At 47.7% G+C, this 19,037-nt stretch overlaps 1 protein-coding gene across 1 annotated transcript; it reads right to left on the reverse strand.

Moving 5' to 3' along the window:
- Positions 1–2,602: 2,602 nt before the first annotated feature.
- Positions 2,603–17,198, reverse strand: DMRT3 (doublesex and mab-3 related transcription factor 3). Its single transcript, XM_082622370.1, has 2 exons — positions 16,659–17,198; positions 2,603–4,484 (listed from the first exon to the last, which is right to left on the reverse strand). The coding sequence occupies exons 1-2, from the start codon at positions 17,110–17,112 to the stop codon at positions 3,520–3,522; spliced, it is 1,419 nt and encodes a 472-aa protein (XP_082478496.1). The 5' UTR covers positions 17,113–17,198; the 3' UTR covers positions 2,603–3,519.
- Positions 17,199–19,037: the final 1,839 nt, after the last annotated feature.

A 19,037-nucleotide genomic window follows, 5' to 3' on the forward strand; every position in this document is an offset into this window, starting at 1 on the left:
CCAATGCAGGGGACACGAGTTCGAGCCCTGGTCCGGGAAGATCCCACGTGCCGTGGAGCAACTAAGCCTGTGCGCCACAACTACTGAGCCTGTGCTCTAGAGCCCACAAGCCACAACTACCGAGCCCGTGTGCCGCAACTACTGAAGCCCACGTGCCTAGAGCCCGTGCTCTGCAACAAAAGAGGCCACCGCAACGAGAAGCCCGCACACCGCAATGAGTAGCCCCTGCTCGCCACAACTAGAGAAAGCCCACGCACAGCAACGAAGACCCAATGCAGCCAAAATTAATAACTAACTAACTAAAAAAAAAAAAAGAATTACCTGGAGAGGATGGTAAAAATGTAGGAGCTTAGGCTACAGGGATTCTGAACTCAACAAGTGGGGCCCAGGAATCTAAACTAGAGACTAAGTATCAGGTGTCTGGACCACACTTGGAGACAAACTGCTGCAGGACAACATGAGTAGCCCACCCGCCATCACATCAAAGATGAACAAAGCATTTACTGTAAGACTAGCAGGGGAAAGGGTCACTGTGGTCTAATAGGAATTAACTTTCTATAAGCCTGGCCTGACTCAACCGCGTACAGCCGAGGACCCAGATATTTTGTGTGACAGATGGGATTTAACTAGGAACTGGTTGATGCTGTTTTCCTCTTTTCATCCAGATGTTGAGTTTCCTGTGAAAGAATGACTGAGTGCCCATGCGCAGAGGAGTGTTCATTTCCCTTGAATTCTTACATGCCAACCGTAGCAGGATGGTCTCTGAGAGCTGAGCTAGAATCTAAGAGGTTTTGCCACTTTAACCAGAGGGGCCTCAGCTGTCAGGACTGCAGAGGAAGCAAAACTGAATGCAGGAAGCAGGACATAGGATCTTAACAATCAATTTTTCCCTCTGACCCCGTACCACACTTACCGCACCGAAACAAACATATCTTGCTTCAGAAGTACACTGAGGATCAAACATACCTGTTGTAGCCCAGAAATAAGCTGTCTTATAGGCAGTTCCATTTTGCTGGCCATTGGAAAAAGAGGGCAAGAACTCTGATGATCTGTGGGCAAAATCAAGCTGTCAGGATACCATATCTTAAGCCGTTTTGCTCAATCCAGGTCACTCAACCTGAAGATATGACAGATTTTATAGCACTGTCATCTCATATGGAACCTGTTATCATTGTTGCTTGTTAGATAAATATAAACTTTTTTTTGTAATATAGATAAACTTTTGAAGATACCTTTGAAAATACATTTTGGCTAGGTAGGCCCAGACATTAGCCCATCACTACCATATAAAATGTCCTGGACATGTATTTTTAGAATCAGGGGTCACATTATTCTCCTCTCCAGCCCCTCACTAAAATATAACCTTAACAACAAATCATATTTACTTTCAAAAACTCTGGTATGTAACCATGTCAACTAAATACACATTAGTTCAACTAATATAAGGAATTATATAAGGAATATATAAGGAATTATATAAGGAATATAATTATATAAGGAATATAAAAGGAATATATTATATAAGGAATTTTTCCCCTCAATGATTTCTCATTCCAAAGGTGCCCAGTAGAAATAAAAATGAGATTTTGTTTTTTTGTTTTAAATATGTTTTCCTCCTGGGACCCATGCAAGGGTGGTGGGCAGCTGACATCAGCTCCTGTTCCCATTGAGGGAGGAGCATCTCAGGCCAAGAGGATTTGCCCTTCTTCCTCCCAGAATGAAGATCCCTTCAAGACTTATTCTTGTGCTGGGAGCTCTCTCTGCATCCTTGTCATGTAGAGGCTTTCACTTATTTTCTTTCCCTTCCACATTCATAAGTTTATTGTCTGACCTGGGCAGTCATCTTTCCTCTCCAGCATTCTGAAGAAAGGAGTAAGAAGTGGTTGGTGTGGGCACCACTGCACATTATTGTTCTAAAACTCACTTCTAAAAATATCTGAGCAAGAAGCTTGCCATATACAGCAGCCCCCCCCCCCAAAATGCTTTTTAAATGAAAGGGAAAAGCCCTGTTTTCCAAAGTTTTGTTGTGGTCACCCCCCAAAACCAGAATGGCATCTTCTCCAAGTGAGAATGAGGGAATCCACTTCTTCATCCTGAATGCAAATAGGAGTATATACTGAACTTAATAGGAGTATTTGCTCTCATTGATGGAGTACTTTCTCTGCGTCAGGTACCGTGCTATGCACTTCGCTTACTTTCCACACTGTAGATTTTTTCATTTTTATTTTGCTTTTAATGAGATTCTCCATCATATAATCCCTGCTGTCTTGGACTCAACGGGCAGGTAACTCGGACAATAACATACAAAGAGCATCCTCTTACACGTAGTAGGCACTCAATAATTATGTTGAAGAAACAAATAAACAGATGGAGGGACTGAATTAAGTCTATTCTTGAAAAATAAATTCTGTCTTTCTCAACGCAGCCCCCAAACTTTGCCATTCATATTTCTCAAGGGATATCGCATTTAACTGAAGCCTTGATCCATGCACTGGTAAGTAGCTTTTATATCAAGTTTCTATTTTTAGAGATCCTCTTTCCACAAGTAGAAATGACATAAACCAAGATCATCTCCTTCGTTTATTTTTTTTTCTAGAGTCCCTAGCATGCTACATTAACCTGACAAAGCTTAATCTTGTGTTCATTTCACAATACATTTCATGCAGTTCACAGCTGTGATTGGCTTTACACTGACATTGACATTACACGTTTCGATTCAGCCATGTGAAGAGTAATTCTTAATGGAGTTTGTCTCTGAAAACTGTCCAAGTTTAAATAAGCATGTGAGAAGTTCACTCTATTAAGTGCAGTCTCTCTTTAAAATGCAAGAAGGATTTTTAGCACAGGAGTATAAGGTCCCTGTTTATAGTCCGTTTGCAACCAAACCGCTGCCTTTAGGTTTCACATATCCTAAGGAATCCTCTTTTACAAAATTTCATTCAAGAGGCTTCCCTGGTGGCACAGTGGTTGAGAGTCTGCCTGCTGATGCAGGGGACACGGGTTTGTGCCCTGGTCCGGGAAGATCCCACATGCCGCGGAGCGGCTGGGCCCGTGAGCCATGGCCGCTCAGCCTGCACATCCGGAGCCTGTGCTCCGCAACTGGAGAGGCCACAACAGCAAGAGGCCCGCGTATGGCAAAAAAAAAAAAAAAAAAAAAAAAAAAATTTCATTCAAGTATACTATTTTATTGAACATTCCAGGCTGAGTTTAGGGGCAAGGCTGACCTTCAGCTCTACATCCCCAAATAAATCTTCCACGGGCCCAAGGCTTTCCCAAGACTATTCTCTTTTACAACGAACATTCAGCACTAAAGCCACAGAGCAGAGCTATTTGGCATTTTCCAGTGAAGTGCAAGAAATTAAATAAGTTATGTTTTTATTGCTAAGGTATAGAATCAAGCACAGTCACTTTGTGAAACGGAAGGAAAAGGTATACACAGGATGTGGCCTCTCCTCAAGGGGGGGCCAGGGTTCAAATGCACAGACAACGTCACCTGGTCACCACCCATCGGGTAGCACTTTAAGATGACGTGTTGAGTATTCTAGAGTCTGCGGAGTCAGACCTCTCGTCATAGTCGTCCTCGGCGTAAATGGACTGCTTTGACACGATGGGACACCCATCGTCAGGGATGGGGATCCGAGGGTCTTCGGGGACGCGGGCGGGGAGGACAGGTGAGCTTCTGAAGACGCTGGTAGAGTTAGTGGGAAAAGGGCTGACGTACTGGGACCTCAGCTGGTACTGTTGCTGCAACGTCATGGTGTTCCACAGGGTGACATCGTTGGGCAGAAAGGGGCTCGACTGGTTTCTCGCCAAAGTATTCCTCAGCATCAGAGGGTACCGGGGGGGCTGGGGGAACGGGTGCTGCAGGGGCACGGCCAGGGGGCTGGGGACCATGTTACTGGAGTCGGCGGAAAACCTCAACGTGTCTGGGACTCTGAAGGCCGAGCCCACGGACCATTTGGAAGAGGAGATGGGGTAGGAGCTCAAGGTGTGTTCGAAGATGTGCCCGTTGGGGGGCAGCACCAGGCCCTCGGGCTCTGCTGCAGTTCGGTCCGCGGCCAAGCTGGAGGTGCGGCTGGAAAGCAGGACCTCCACGGCGCTCACCAGGTCGCCCCCGCAGCCCTTCAGGATCAGCTCCAGCACCGTGGGCTTCTGGTTGGGGAATATTTTTTTTAACACTTCCAGGGGCGGTCTGTTGGCTTTCAAGTTGAAGGGCAGAGACACGGTCCCCGAGGGGCCCTCGATCAGGAGGTGATTCTGCTCCCCGGGGTACTTGGGGCTGTCGGGTCGGCTCTCGGAGCTGCCTCCGTTCTTCTGGACCGCATACCCACCTTCGTCCACCGACACTATCTCGGGGCTCTCCGGCGTGAAGCAGCCCTTACTTTTGGTCACGTCCGGGGAGCTCCTCTGGTCCGTGTCTTTGTCGCTGAAGGTCTCGGTGGTGTCCGCTGTGCTGCTGTCCCCGAGTCGTTCTTCAGTCAAATCTGAAAAGCAGACAACAGCTGGGTTAATCCTTTCCTGCTGTGTGTAAAGGGGAACAGATGTGCTCAGGAGAGGGCCCTACATGGGCTTTCTGCAGGAGGAACTGCTTCCCTGTGGGTTATAACATACTGCAAGCCTTAAAAATATCCAAACTGTGTCACTGGCAAATGGGAAAAAAATACCTGAAAATAAAGATCTAGAAATCGGAGTGATTTCTCAGAATGGTGTGTGCAGGGAAGCTTGCCTTCAACACAGAACGGAAACACGATACCTACAACCACAGATGTGGCTGTCTAGCACTAACAATCTAAATAGGGGCCAGTCTGGGGATAAACACCATCCAGGGAAGAACAGGAAAATGAACTCAGGCTTGTCTTCTGGCCCCTTTTCTGCAAATGAGGTGGCCGGTGTCATTCAAGGACATTAACTGGTGCACGACGCATATACCCATGGGAAATTTTAATATTTTAAATCCATTTTCCCATAGGCAGATTTTGTGTCAACTGTCTTGTGAACTAGTTGTCAGTATGTTTCATCAGGATACCATGTACAATAACTAGTCAATATGATTGCCAGAGTGAAACAGGCAGCCTCTATACATTGAAATTTTTCTTAAAAGCCCACTCAAGGTCCTGGCAGACTTGGTTGCCTATAACCCACACTAGAGGGCAAGCGAAACCAGCTGTGAAACCTGGATGTGGAACAGATTGCAGAGAGAAAGAAGGAAATGGCTGGAGAAGGCTTGTGAAACTGCCAGGGAGCAAGATCCACCAGTGAAGCAGTGCGTTCATAACTCCAGGACCTGGGCTGCAAGAAGCAGACAGGTTTTCATGAACTGTTTCATTAGTAAAGTTCATGGAGAGAACTTCAAGATACCTTCCTGAACTATATTAAAAGAAGAGAGAAACAAAACGAAACAAAAAGCTTCCCAAATAAAGCAGAGATTTGCCGTGAAGTAAACCAGTTGCAAATTTAACATTTTGACTTAAGACATCACCCCCCCCACACACAAGGGCTAGTATTACGGTGCTAAACAGGCAGGCAGGAAGGAAGGAAGGAAGGAAGGAGTAAATAAGTAAGACTGGTCTGCTTGCAGAAGTAGGTTCTAAGAGATCTTAATAATAAAGAAACATATTCTTTATTAACAAGCTATATGCGAGTGGATTTTTATCCACTGCCCTGCCTGAATAGCCTCATTGTTGCCTTCTCAGTGGGCACACCTGATTATGTGTAGATAGCCGGCTGGTGAAATTTCATCAAAGCAGCTTCTAAAATCCATCTCCTCCTATTTGTTGTTGTTTATTTTAAAACCCTTAAATAGGGACTTCCCTGGTGGCGCAGTGGTTAAGAATCCACCTGCCAATGCAGGGGACATGGATTCGATCCCTGGTCTGGGAAGATCCCACATGCTGTGGAACAACTAAGCCCATGCGCCACAACTACTGAGCCTGCGCTCTGGAGTCCGTGAACCACAACTACTGAAGCCCGCGTGCCTACAGCCCACGCTCCGCAACAAGAGAAGCCACCGCAATGAGAAGCCTGCGCACCGCAACGAAGGGCAGCCCCCGCTCGCCGCAACCAGAGAAAGCCCGCACGCAGCAACGAAGACCCAACGCAGCCAGAAATAAAGAAAATTAATTTATTTTTAAAAGTAAATAAAAAGCCTTAAACAAAGGCCCATTTATGAGCATTCTTCTAATATAGGATGTACCTTAATTATAACTGAAAAACAAAACTTTGATTTTTCACAAAGCAATAAATATGTCCTAGGCATAAATAAATACTTAAAGAAATTCTTAAACTATATCAGTGAAACTTTCACTTATAAATCTGATAGAAATTCATAGTTGTCCTAAATTTGCATTTTATGTACACTGCTTCTTTTTCCAGTACAAAATATCAAGTGTCCATGTGGGGATCATTTGCAGCCCACACACATGAAGCCATTTTTGCTTTCTGTAACAACTCTGGGATATGCACAAACCACCTATTTTTGCAAGAGAAATTTGACATATCCTCTCCTGCAACTTCCTAGGACTGGAATCCCAGTTTTCACCCCCTGGGTTAATGTGGTATTTGTCCTTGATCCCAATGAGAAAAACAGCAACAAAAAAGCTTCCATACCTTCATATTCTAATCAGCTAGACCTGCCTACATTTTCCTGACTCAGGACCCCACGCCTACCTCTTGGCGTTACTCTATCATTAAACACTTGACAATAAGTGGACAGTGACAGTATGTTAACTCAGCACTGCACTCAACACACAATTGGATCTTGGCCCCTGCTCAGTGGAGCTTGGGAAAACAAGTCAAATACTCTCCTGGGGAAAATATGGACATAAAATAATGTTTTAAATACTGTGCTCCTCTAAACAGTTTTCTTATTTCTTTAGCTTTCATTATCTATTATTGTCATTATCAAGTACTTGTATTGCTGTAACCTGCAAGACACTGAGGAAAACAGAATAAAGGGTGGAAAGTACCAGGATGTATAAGACTGGCCCCTAACCTGTGGAATTTAATACCAAGTTGGGGAAATAAGACGCATGTGCAAGGGGGAAAGCAAACACAACCAGGCAGAATTTGCTAAGCAGCAAATATGCACACATGGAACACGAATGTTCATAGCAGCATTATCCACAAGAGCCAGAGAGTAGAAGCAACCAAGTGTCCATCAAAGATGGATGAATGGATAAACAACATGTGGTCCATTCATATAATGGAATATTATTCAGCCTCAAAAAGGAATGAAATTCTCACACATGCTACAATGTGGATGAATCACGCTAAGTGAAATAAGGCAGACACAAAAGGACAAATATTCTGTGATTTCACTTATATAACGTACCTAGAATAGGCAAACTCATAGTGACAGAAAGTAAAATGGTGTTACCAGGGGCTAGGGCAGGGGGTAAGGGGGACTTACTGTCTAATGGGTACTGAGTTTCAGTTAGGGATGATGAAAATGTTCTGAAAATGGAAAGTGGTGATGGCCACACAACATTGTGAAAATACTTAAAGCCACTATATTGTGTCCCTAAAAAAAGGTTAAAATAGTAAATTTTACGTTACGTATATTTTACCACAGTGAAAAAGTGAAAGAAATATGATACACAGTGTCATAGCAATACAGGGGATGGTGGGTTGTTGGCTTTTTTTTTTTTTTTTTTTTTTTTTTGCTGTACGCGGGCCTCTCACTGTTGTGGCCTCTCCCGTTGCGGAGCACAGGCTCCGGACGCACAGGCTCAGCGGCCTTGGCTCACGGGCCCAGCCGCTCCGCGGCATATGGGATCCTCCCAGACCGGGGCACGAACCCGTATCCCCTGCATCGGCAGGCGGACTCTCAACCACTGCGCCACCAGGGAGGCCCTGGCTTTTTTTTTAAAGCAAGGAACAACTGGTTCTTCTAGGAAACAAAAAGGTATGTAAATACAGCTAAAAAGCTCTGATTGTGATATTTTTAAAAGAAATGTGTGAACCTAAAAATACCTTCCCATTTTAAAAGGTAACTTTTCCCCACTCTGGATGAGCTGCAAACACCGAAGACATTTGGGAAAAATGCTTCGAGCTCTATTACCAAGCTTAGTCTTCCACAGAATGCTTTAGACGCCAGAAGAAAGTGATTCAAAGGGCAGAAGTTTAGCCAAAAGGGAACTAAGAAATGATGTTCTGGCTAATCTGACATATCTACCATTATGAAAATCTAGTATTTTTTTTTAAGATGGTAAAGGACATACTGTCCCAATCTGGATATTGGACGGCAGGACTATAAATCAGACAATACAAAATTTAACGTTTGAACCTATTTTCCTGATCTGCAGAACAGGCCACAGTAGAATCCTCTATGATTGGCAGCTTGTTTACCAATTGTGAACCCCTAGACTGCATGAGGCCTCTTTCATATTTTCTTGTGCTACCCTTTGCACCTGCCACTGTGACATCCCCAGTGCAGCAAGAGCTTCTGGTGACTTCTCAAAGAGTGTGGTGGATTGTGCTGATTCATCCACACTTTCTCTCTGCAGATTTCTGGGCTGATCAGCCTCTCCAAAGGGGTGGGCAGGCTATGGCCAAAAAGTGAGAAAATCTAACCGGATGTCACAGGAATCAAATCTACAAATTCAGAACATTCCAACCAACTGAGTTTAGCACTGTTTATACTGTACTCAAAGGGGAGACAGGAGCCATTGAATGAAGCAGTGAGTGGGACACACCCATGGTGTCCACACACCTGGGCAACGCATAACGTCCTGCTAAGGGGTGCCGGGTAAGCAGAAACCCAGACAACATCCAAGGCTGTTGGGGATTCAGAACCGGGCAAGGGAAGACTAGCCTCTCATCTTGTACCAAGAATAACTCCTTACCCAGCGATAATTTCTAAAGGTCAGAACATACCAGCCCTGCAAATTTATGGTGTCAAGTACTGGTTGTATCGTTGTGCCTAAACTAGAAGTATTGTAAATTACTGTCATAAATACAGACTTTCACAAGTAATTATAGAGGGTGAGTTTTGGGCCCAGTGATAAAGCGTAATTTAATAACAGGTGTTTCTTTACATCTGTAGATTTTTCCCTAAATGAACTTTACAAATTGTTCCTGTTGGTTTAAAACACAAAGGCCTTTCCAGATATAGAACTGTGAAACTGCCAAGCAGCAAAATGAAAAAGGAACTACTCCCCAAATGTTTCAACCTCTTTCTTCTTGAAACTGACACCCTAATTCCTAGAACATTAAAGAGTAAGAATATATTTCAATTGATAGTATTTTTACTCCTAGTATATAGGTGCCAAAAGCCAAAAACTACTGGACTAAAAGTAGAAAGAAATCACTCTCATCTGATATTACAAACCAGTTACTGAAAGTGATATAATCTTCTATTTTTAAAGCTAAACATCTAGATATTTTTAAAATCTTACTAAATGTTCACTCTTCAATTGCATATTTTTCATGATGTAGAAACAGTCACAGCCATCCCTGAAATAAACTCTTCACAAGGGTAAGATTTTTTTTTTTTGAAAAAGTAGGTACTCCATGGAGAAGGACACTTTTTCTATGGAAAACAATGCTCCAACTTCACAATATATCTATGCCATAAGATAGCTACAAGACTTTAAGGAGAGAGAATGAACACCCACAGAAAAGTGACTTCCAATCTAAAATTACAGTTTGCAAATTTTAACTTTCTTCAGTGGATTTTTTTCATATGAAAATGCAGTTTTAAAAAAAAAAGTCCTAAGTATTTATTTGAAAGATTTTGAGGAAGCCTGCCACATATGCAAAACATTCTGCTCGTGACATGAAGATGAGTATCTTCCTCACTTAGGTGTGGGGGTCTTATCCATTCTTTCTATCTATGAAAATAAAATATAGCATACATCCAGAATAAAAACACGAAAGCACTGGCATAGGGAGCGCTGCTTCCTAGTGCAAAAGTCACCGGACTTTTTTTTTTCCCTTTGAAATCATGTCACGCATTTTGAAACATGGACTGTCACGCCCTCATCTGTTCACTTGAGCTTTGGGGACATACCTCTCAATAACTGTTCCCTGATGGGTCGTTTTCAAAGTACACAAATCTTATAGCAATGGCCAGGAAGAGCCCCAGCTGGATGGGGCTTCCAGAAAAGACCCCTGCTCAGTCAGAATTCAAACAGGAGACACGCTTTTTACATTTTCTGTTATCCTTATCTTGCACTAGAAATGCTGAACCATAAAAAAGTGAATGGGTGAAAACCCAACACACAGCAGGGAATGAACGTCAGTCTAAAATCTTTCCTTTTCTTCCGGGGGCTGGGGGGTGGGACCTTGTGAAAACTAAAAATACATAGTCATGTTTGCTTTTTTAAAATCATTAATGACACTGGCTTAATAACATATGAAGAAATCAGGATGATTCCTGGGGACCAATATTTTGGCGGACATTGATATAGAAAGGGCTAGACTTAAGGAAGTGTGGATGGCAACTGTGGACTTTGTTAAGTCCTGCAAAAATTTAGTTTTGACCTCTTTCTTGACTCTGAAAGGAACACTTTTCAAGAAGCAGGAGGGAAATTACCTATAAATCTACAAGTGTGTTTGGTAGTTATAAAAATGCAACTGGCTACTTATTCATCCACCTATTTAACGAATATCATTAAATCTTTCACTATGTGCCCATGCACTGTGCTAGGTAAGATTACACAGAGATGATCAAAGCATTTGCCTCTTGGCTACTGAGAGGCTTACAATTTACTAAAGAATATTTTGCAAAAATTCCAAATTATCTGTGCAGTGAGTTGTATTTTATATTGAAACACAGCAAGTAACCCAAAGGCCAGCAGCTGGGCAGACTGCTGTATTCGTGGGAGGGAATGTTGCCGTAAACATTCACATATAAAGACTATGAGTGGAACATCTACTGAACTAAACAAGTGATACTTAGCGGGGGAAACAAGCAGAACACTGATCCCAGCTTTGTAAGATTTAAGTCTGCCCAGTCACTGCAATCAAAAGAGATGAGAGATTCGGTAGAAAACTGATGTTCTGAATGTTAAGTTTTCCATAATATTGTTATTCAGTAGTTGATTGTACTTATTTTTTATAGCTGTTTAACTGTATAATAAAATACAAAAAAAAAAAAACCCACCACCTAGTTATGTTTTAGTTTCCCCAGAGAACAGTAGTTTGCAGTGACTCACTAAAGCCATGGGGGACTCTTGGGAGTGATGTGACAGGATCACAAGGTGATGGGCCCCGTGATGACCAGTGTTCCACCACTCAGGCCCCAACCTCTGCCACCAGCGCCCATGTAAACCCCAGTGCAAGGCCCACTGTGCCACCAGAGTCACATCACACTAGACATGGGGGTCCAGGGACCCGAGTGACCAATGGCTGAGGGGCCGCAACAGGTTAAAAAGCTAAAGAAAGGAGGAAAGCTGGAGAAACGGAAGAGGCAAAGAAAGGGGAAGGAGAGGCAGGCACGTAGGTTTTCACTGGGTTCTGCCTGCCTTCCCGTCAGGAAGAAGTCCACCATTTCCAGAAAGGGGCTCCAACTCCTCCAGGGACGTTGATTTATGAAGATTTGCTCCCTTTCCCTCTGTAAAGCTGTTAGCTGAAAGTGCTGACTGGCTGCAGCAAAGAATCTCTCATCAATGCTCTGTGATTGTATTTTGCAAACAAAATGCCGGTTGCGTGGTAACATTTCACTTGAGCCTGACCTTCCCCGAAAGTTATTGCTATCAGATTCGATTTACACTGTCCTCCTGTGATTACTGTAATCTTTTAAACCCGGGAGTTCATCCATCAGGGAGAAGAAGAGTTGGTTGTGTAAATCGAGTGCACAAGCACGGCTATCCCGCCAGATTTATAACCCAGAGGGGTGTGTTAGGTGGGGGTAGGTTCTGTCCCGGATGGCAGTGGAACTCTGTGGTTCCTAGACGTGGAAAACGCTCCCGTTTTCCTGTCCACCCTTGTGCTCAGATCCACAAGATGGACACCAGCGCCTCTCCGAGCCGGCCGGGGGGCAGCTTGGGCTCCACAGGGAGAAAGAGACTGGGAGACCCGCCAGAGCTACGCCCACCCCGAGGGGCGCCCCCGAGGACTTTAGGGCTGGGCCCGCCCCGGAGGCCTAGGGTTGCCAGATAAAATAGCAGGATGCCGAGCTTAGCAAAAAATCACAACGTTTCAGTACACGTGTGCCCCATACAATATTTGATATCCGTTTTTTGTGTGTTTATTTGCAGGTTTTTTGCTAAATCGGGCAACCAACCGAACAGGCGGGGTCTAACCCAGCCCGCGGGGCTGAGCGCGAGTGGAACGAGCCGCCGCAGCGGCGGGCGCCGCTTGGATTGGGTGCAGGGGGACAGTGGTCCAGGGAGGCCGCAGGGGAGCCGCGAGCGCGCTGCTGCCACCGCATGGGCCTCTCCCGGCGTCCCACCCATCCCTGACCCGGCCCGGGGTCCCTGAGCCGCCGCCCCGCACTTCCACTCGCTGCGCTCTCGGCTGCGCCGGGGCCCAAGGAGCCGGTCGGTAACTCGGCAACTCACCGGGCGCCGGTGGGAAAGGCCCGGAGCTGTGAGCAGCCCTGCGTCCGCCCTCCAGAGCCAGCCGTGGGTAAGGTTTAGGAGGAGATCAGTACGGTCTCGCTTCTTCCTTTTCGTTTGGTTAGTTTTTGCTTTTTAAAATGCAACTCTGAGTCAGGCCCCTCGGCCCAAATCAAAGCGTCTGAAATACCCAGACCCTGTTTTAAATTCGTAACTACCCTTCACCCTCAGAGTGACTCTGAGGTCTCTCCCACTTTTCCTTTCCTTCAGCCTCTAGTCGCAGAGAATTTCCCATCCTGGCCTGGACCAGTGTTCTGGCAACACTCATCCAAGCAGGTGCGTGTCTCTTTTTTAAAAAATTAAAGTAAAATTTAAAACTAGGAAGCTGACCAGACAGGACCTAATCAAGCTTTAGCTGAAAAGCCCGGAGCAAGCATAAAGATGCTAGGAGGTGCCGGACAGGAGGTAAAATCAAATAAAGGCAGTTTTCCAAAATCTCCCAACTTCCCTTCCTATAGGTCTCTTGTTCTCTCCATTTCAGGGGAAATAAACAAGAAAGGAGACCCTACTTTCCTAGTTAATCCTGCTCTCTTACTCCTAATCAAATACGATGTTTTAGATTTCTTTTCCTTTAAGAAATTTTTTAACAACTTGTTTATGTTATTTATTTTGATGGCAGATGTAAACCTAGGAAGAATCTGTAGCCACAGCCCTTTCCTCTGGCAGCCTGAGGAGACCCAGGCCACTCTCCTGGAGGAAGAGTAGGGTGTGGGGGAGGGAGCCAAACAGAGGAATGTAACTTCAGCCTCTCACCTTGGTCGTGACCCCTAACTTTCCTCAGCTCTACAGCCCAGGCCCTGAAAGGCTGGCTTGGCTGGTTGAGGCTGCTGACTCAGATACTCTAAGAGCAGAAAGGTGTTCAAGCTTCCCAAGGTATTTTCCTGACGGGAAGGAGGGGGGAGTGAAGAGGAAATGAAAGAGAAACGCATCAATAGGATAGATTTAAAGGAGCTTAGACTAGAATTTGGGGCTCCATCAAAATCTAATAATTCCAGGCCAGTCGTAGATGATAATCTAGGAGCAGGGGAAATGTACACCCAAAACGAAAAAAAAAAAAAAAAAGCTTTAATCCATTGCTACAAGTAATAACCTGAGAATATGAAAATTCTCCTTACAACCACCTCCACATTAAAAGGGATGTTAAACATGATACACCGTTAGATAAAACAATCCCTGTTCCTTTAAAGAATCGGAAGCAGAATTTGGGAGAGAAATTTCTTCCACCTACAAAACTGAGTCTTGGTATTAATGTTGCTCCCTGAACTGGGTGTTTTTTTCTCCAGCGGTGCCCAGCAAACATTCCCTCCTCTAGGGCGTGTACTTTTCACAAGGATTTCTGGAGAGGGGCAAAGACTCTGTGTGTTTGTGCACTTGCATTTGGAGCCAACAAAAAAAAAGCAAATGTCTCCACAGCTATGTACTAAAGAGACCAACCATGTTTTTGACACTGAAATCACAGAGAAACAAATCTCCATAAATCACCAGGAGATATTTAGACATTCCTAATGGTCTCTGAACTTACTGTACATGTAACTTACTACCATTCAAACAGAGCTTCATTTACTTCTCTACATAGTGAGCTACTTACCCAGGACCATTATCTGACAAGCTTCTCAATATGCATGGTATGTTACATACAAATACATCATAAGAACAACTGCCAAAAAAGGAAAAATACATACAGTCCCATTCAGGCGGCTTTCCCTAACATAAAACCCAAATGGGCTTTCTCTGTACAAAGCATTGCATAGAACCGATCCACGTGTATACTTGCCTTCCTAATGGAAAACAATTATCTATTCCTTTCCTGCCCTCTCTCACCATCATCGGATTGGTGACTCGCTTTTTGTTGGTGTTGAATGGAATTATGGGGTCGAACCAATTGAAAGAAGAAAACAAAAGTTACATAAATAAATGTGCAAGGTATGCATTAGGACCTGAGCATTTGATCCCTGATAGCTTAGGCCCCCAAAGCCATCACTCTGACCTTTTCTAGTGGTAAATCCTATTCTCCTTTGCAATTACTTCTTTTCATTTTGAAAGGCTCAGGTCATCCCAGAATACTTAGTTCTGAGTAAAAGAGAGAGCACCAGGTCTGGTTTGTCCAGTTGCAGTCTCCCTCTCCTACTCTCCCCAAGCATGTATCCTTCTGCTACTGAGGCTGCTGCTTGGCCTTTCTGCCTGCCCCTCACTCCCCGCCTCCCAGGGTTATTTTTGGTTTTGTGACTCTTTAGAGACCGTGAACTCTGGCTATCCCAAAGAATGGTTAGAACAGCACACAATGTGAAAAGAATCCCCTCTTGGACAGGGACCCCAGAACCCAAAGCACTATTACCACGGGTGCTGCTGAGCAGGTGGCCACTGCAAGATGCCACCACTGTCACACACTCAAAACTCCTGACCTAGTGTTGGGGGAAATGGAGACAGAGAAACTGGAAATGGAAAAGTTAACAAAAGTTACTGGCATGGAGAACTGAGACAAAACTCTCCTAGTTACCTGCTCTAACTTAAAGGAGAAAAACAAAAAGAATATTCTTTCCCTGCCCCCCTCCTATTCCTCTGTGGCAAACCTATAAATATGAAGAGATCACACGGACAAAAGAGAGTCAACTGGGAGTGGGCGGACATTACTCAGGGAAATGCTTATATTCTACCTGGGATTAAACATCCACAAAATCCATGTTCAGTAAACTCACTTCTGTCCTTAAAATACCCAGTTCTGCTCTTCCCATAAGATGTTCTCAGAGCTTCAGGTCTGGAGAGCATAACTGAGCAACAGGGCAGCAGGACTGCACCTGCCAGGCTGCCTACCAACTCACCCCAAATGTTTCCCTGGCTCCACACAGCAGTGCACTGCTACTGAAAGCCTCTCTCCAAGAGCCAGAGGTACAGTCTTTTTCGGGGTGGGGGGAGACTGGGGGTAGGCAGAAGCTCTACCATTAGTTCCGCCCACAGGGAGGGCTTTGGGCCTTACAGAGCCTTCCATCTCTGAATTCCAGCATACCCCTCAAGCCCCTCCCAGAGAAGATGGGCTTTTTTCCTTTGTACATCTGCCCCAGTGAAAAGGAAAGACCAGACACCTGTCCACAGAATTCCACGAGCTTAAAATCAAAGGAGCCCTTGGGCTGGGCAGGATGGTAAACTAGACATTCTCCAGGAGGAAAGGCTGGCTCCACTGGGGTTTGCAAGGCTTTGGAGGCCTGAAGGAGGGAACCGGATGGAAAGGGGAGGGGAGGAATCTGCCCACCTCCAGGGCTCAGGGCAGACCCATGCTCTCTAAAGCACAGCAGAGGAGGAGAGGGGAGAGGAGAGGACAGGAGGAGGCGCAGGCCCACCTAGAACTGGGGAAAGGACTCTCCAGGGCTGGCCTTCCTCCCTGTAGGTCGTTTTCTGTCTGTTTCTTTAAAATCACGGAGACTGCTGACGGCTGCCTGCGGAATGGTGTTAAAGGACCTGAGCAATTCTGCAAAAGGAGTTGGTTGACTCTGGGCGCACTAGATTCTGAGCCCCCGCTTTCGGTTTGGGGGACTCTCTGGCCCTTGTTTACTACTGCTTCTAAATAGGGCTTCTTTCAACAGACTGCAAGAGGCTGGAGGCCACAGTAGACTACTTGAAAGGCTTCGGGTTCGCTCAAATTCCCCGGAGGCCGAGAAAAACACCCAGAGTCAGCCAAGCCTTGGGCCTTGGCTCCTTCCTTGCACCTACCCATCCCAACCTCCAAATGCGAGAGCCTCTAAAGCCCGCGGCAAGAAAGCGCGGCCTCACGGTGGTGTGTGCCCACGCGGATTTTAATTTGGTCCTGTCTCGACCTCTTTATTTACCCGTCCCCCTTTAACCTGGGGAAGGCACTTGGCGAGCCCGAGGCGCCTTTCCTGTGGGCGCCTGGGTTCACCTCCTACCTCGCCGGGTCCAAACCGAAGGTCGCTGCTGCCGAGAGAGTAAGGGCCGGCTCGGCTGGAGTTGGGGCGCAAGGCCGGGCCGGGCCGGGCCATCTTCCCAAAAACTCGCCTCCGAGCCTCCCAGCCAAAGCAGCAGTAGCCGCTTGGAAGTGTTTTCGCCCACGCGCGGGGCCTGGCCCGGCACCGCAGCTGCTCTTACCTGGCTTGGCGAGCTGCGCCTGCAGCGCCCCAGGCTGGGGCTCCGCGGCCCAGCGCAGCGCGGCGGCAGCAGCCAACTCCACAGCGGGGAGCGGCGGCGGTGGCTGAGACGGCTGCGAGGTCGGCGGCGGCGGCGGGGCAGAGGTGGCGTCTCCCGGCGGCGGGGGTCCCGGCAGGGCGCGCAGCGAGTCGGGGATGAGGCTCTCGAGGCTCTCGTTGGCCTGCTGCCTGCGCAGTGCCACCTGCGCCGCCATGACCCGCTGCCGCTCGATGATAAGGATGCACTTCTCACAGGTGCAGTCTTTGAAGCGGCAGTAGCGTTTGTGGCCCTTGAGCCAGGACAGCACGCCGTGGTTGCGGCAGCGCGCGCACTTGGGCGTGCGCTGCAAGGGCGCCCGCGGCGGCTGCGACACCGGGCCGCCCATGTACAGGTAGGGAGAGCCGTAGCCGTTCATGCCCCGGGCTCCCGGAAGAGCTGGCGGGCTGGCGGCGGGAGCGAGTCAGGGAGCGCTGGACGACGGGTTGGGAGGCCCGCTCAGGGGCGGCCTCCGGGCGGCGCAGTCTTTGGTCCAGCAGTCCCCGCGGCCGCGTGCGCTCCGGGGTGGCCGGAGGGGCTGCAGACGTGTTTACGGCTCCCGCGGCGCTCACAGCCTCAGCTTCCCGACTGGCGCTCCACCAATCTCACGCCGGTAGCGTCTCCGCCTGCCGCTGCTTTGGCCGGCACGTCCTCCCTCGCTGAGGCGCTGCGGCGGCTGCCAGGAGCCGGCGAGGGCTCTGATTATGGTCTGAGCCAGCTCATCTACAGCTCCCGCGCGCGCAGGCCGGGCCCGGCACTTCCTCCACCGCCCTCCCCCCACTCCTCCTCCCTCCCACCACCACCCCCACCCTCGAGGTCCAGGTCTCCTTGCACTCCCAACCCGACTCCACGCCTGCCTCCTTCCTTTCCGCTCGGGCCCTTCGAGTCCCTGCACTTCACCTTCCTTGCCATCCGCCGTCGGGCCACTCTCACGGGGGCGCTCAAGGCCCCCTCCTCCCAGCTCTCTGCGCTTCCCCTGCCCGCGGCGGGCGGGACTGCGGCGCTCCGGGACGCGGCGGTGCACGCGGGGCGGGGAAGGCAGGACCAGCGCGGGTGAGGGTGGAGGTGCCCTTCGCTCTCTTCCCCTCCCTCCAGGCCTGATTGGGCGGTACCGAGCCCAAGGCCGCTTTCATTCCCACACTTGGCCACAGAAACACGGCTCCGCGAGAGCCGGAGCCTTGCGGGTGCACTCGGTTCCCGGAGTGAGCCGAGAGGGTTTTAAGTTGGGGGGAGCCAGGCCCCGCGGCCACTGATGGGAGGAGTTGGGGGCAGGGCATTGGAATTGGTTCGAGAAATGTTGGCTTTATTTCCTTTTGCAACATTTTTTTTCTTTTGCTGCTGCAGAAGAAAATAAATGATTTTGAAAACCTGCTGGCCCAAGGATGACGACCCATTTTACAGGGTATTTCAAAGGAAAAAACTGTCCTCTCTCTCTGGTGCAGAGTTTATTTCTCTACCGTCTCCCCACGTTTTAATTTTTAAAAGTCTCTGTCCTGAAAAGCCGGGAACCGCTCTTATGGGGGATTTGCTTAAGTACTGGGTCTATAAACTTTCAGAGAGCGGACGCAGGAACCACGCTAGCGCCCCCAAAGTTACCGCATATGATCTCCTCCCTGCCCAACGGCATTTGAGCGATTAAACGGAGGTCTCGCGTCCCCCAATTCAAATGCCCACGGACTCAGCAATCTAGTTATGGAAAGGGATGGGGCCACACAGACTCCCAGTGTCTTTGGGTAGGGGTGGAGGAGAGCCCTTGCACAAGATGACAGCATAAAACTTTGTTTAAACAGTTATTTGCGTGTTTCTAGTCCCCTAAGAGTACCGATTTGGCCTAAAGCAGACCACCACCACAAATGCACGGAGTCCCTCCCGCAATGCAAGAAAACAAAAATAAAAAGCAGGTGGTTACAGCGACGCAGGGTAGCACAATGGCTCAGTGCGAAGGGGGTAGAATGCAGTCCCCGAGCTGTCTGTCGGCAAGCTCCAGGCAGCGCACTCTGAACTCAGCTCTTGGCGGTCTGGGCGAATCGAATGCGAAACCGGAGCGTAGACGAGTTTGCTGCAATGGCCAACCGTTTGGCGGCACAGCTGCCCTTATCCTCTCAGCTTTTCTCTGCACTGCCCTGGAAGCAAACAAGCAACCCGAAAACGTCCCACTGTGTTTGCTGTGAATTCAAGTAGCACCAGGCGTTCTAGCAGCCAACCCTCCGCTTAGAAGGGTGATTCCGGGAGGGGAGCAGGTTAAAAAGGGAACCTGCTTGTGTGTGTTTCCCTTGAAGCCCTTGATTGCCCCCACCTCCCCCG

The sequence above is a fragment of the Mesoplodon mirus genome (assembly GCF_964341445.2).
Source record: "Mesoplodon mirus genome assembly, chromosome: 1".
Classification (NCBI taxonomy): domain Eukaryota; kingdom Metazoa; phylum Chordata; class Mammalia; order Artiodactyla; family Ziphiidae; genus Mesoplodon; species Mesoplodon mirus.

Bases quoted from the DNA above. Each gene is read 5' to 3' on its own strand.
- DMRT3 (XM_082622370.1), bottom strand. From the start codon at position 17,112: ATGAACGGCTACGGCTCTCCCTACCTGTACATGGGCGGCCCGGTGTCG. The intron at 4,485-16,658 runs GTAAGAGCAGCT...TCTGCTTTTCAG, and splicing joins GGCGCAGCTCGCCAAGCCAG to ATTTGACTGAAGAACGACTC.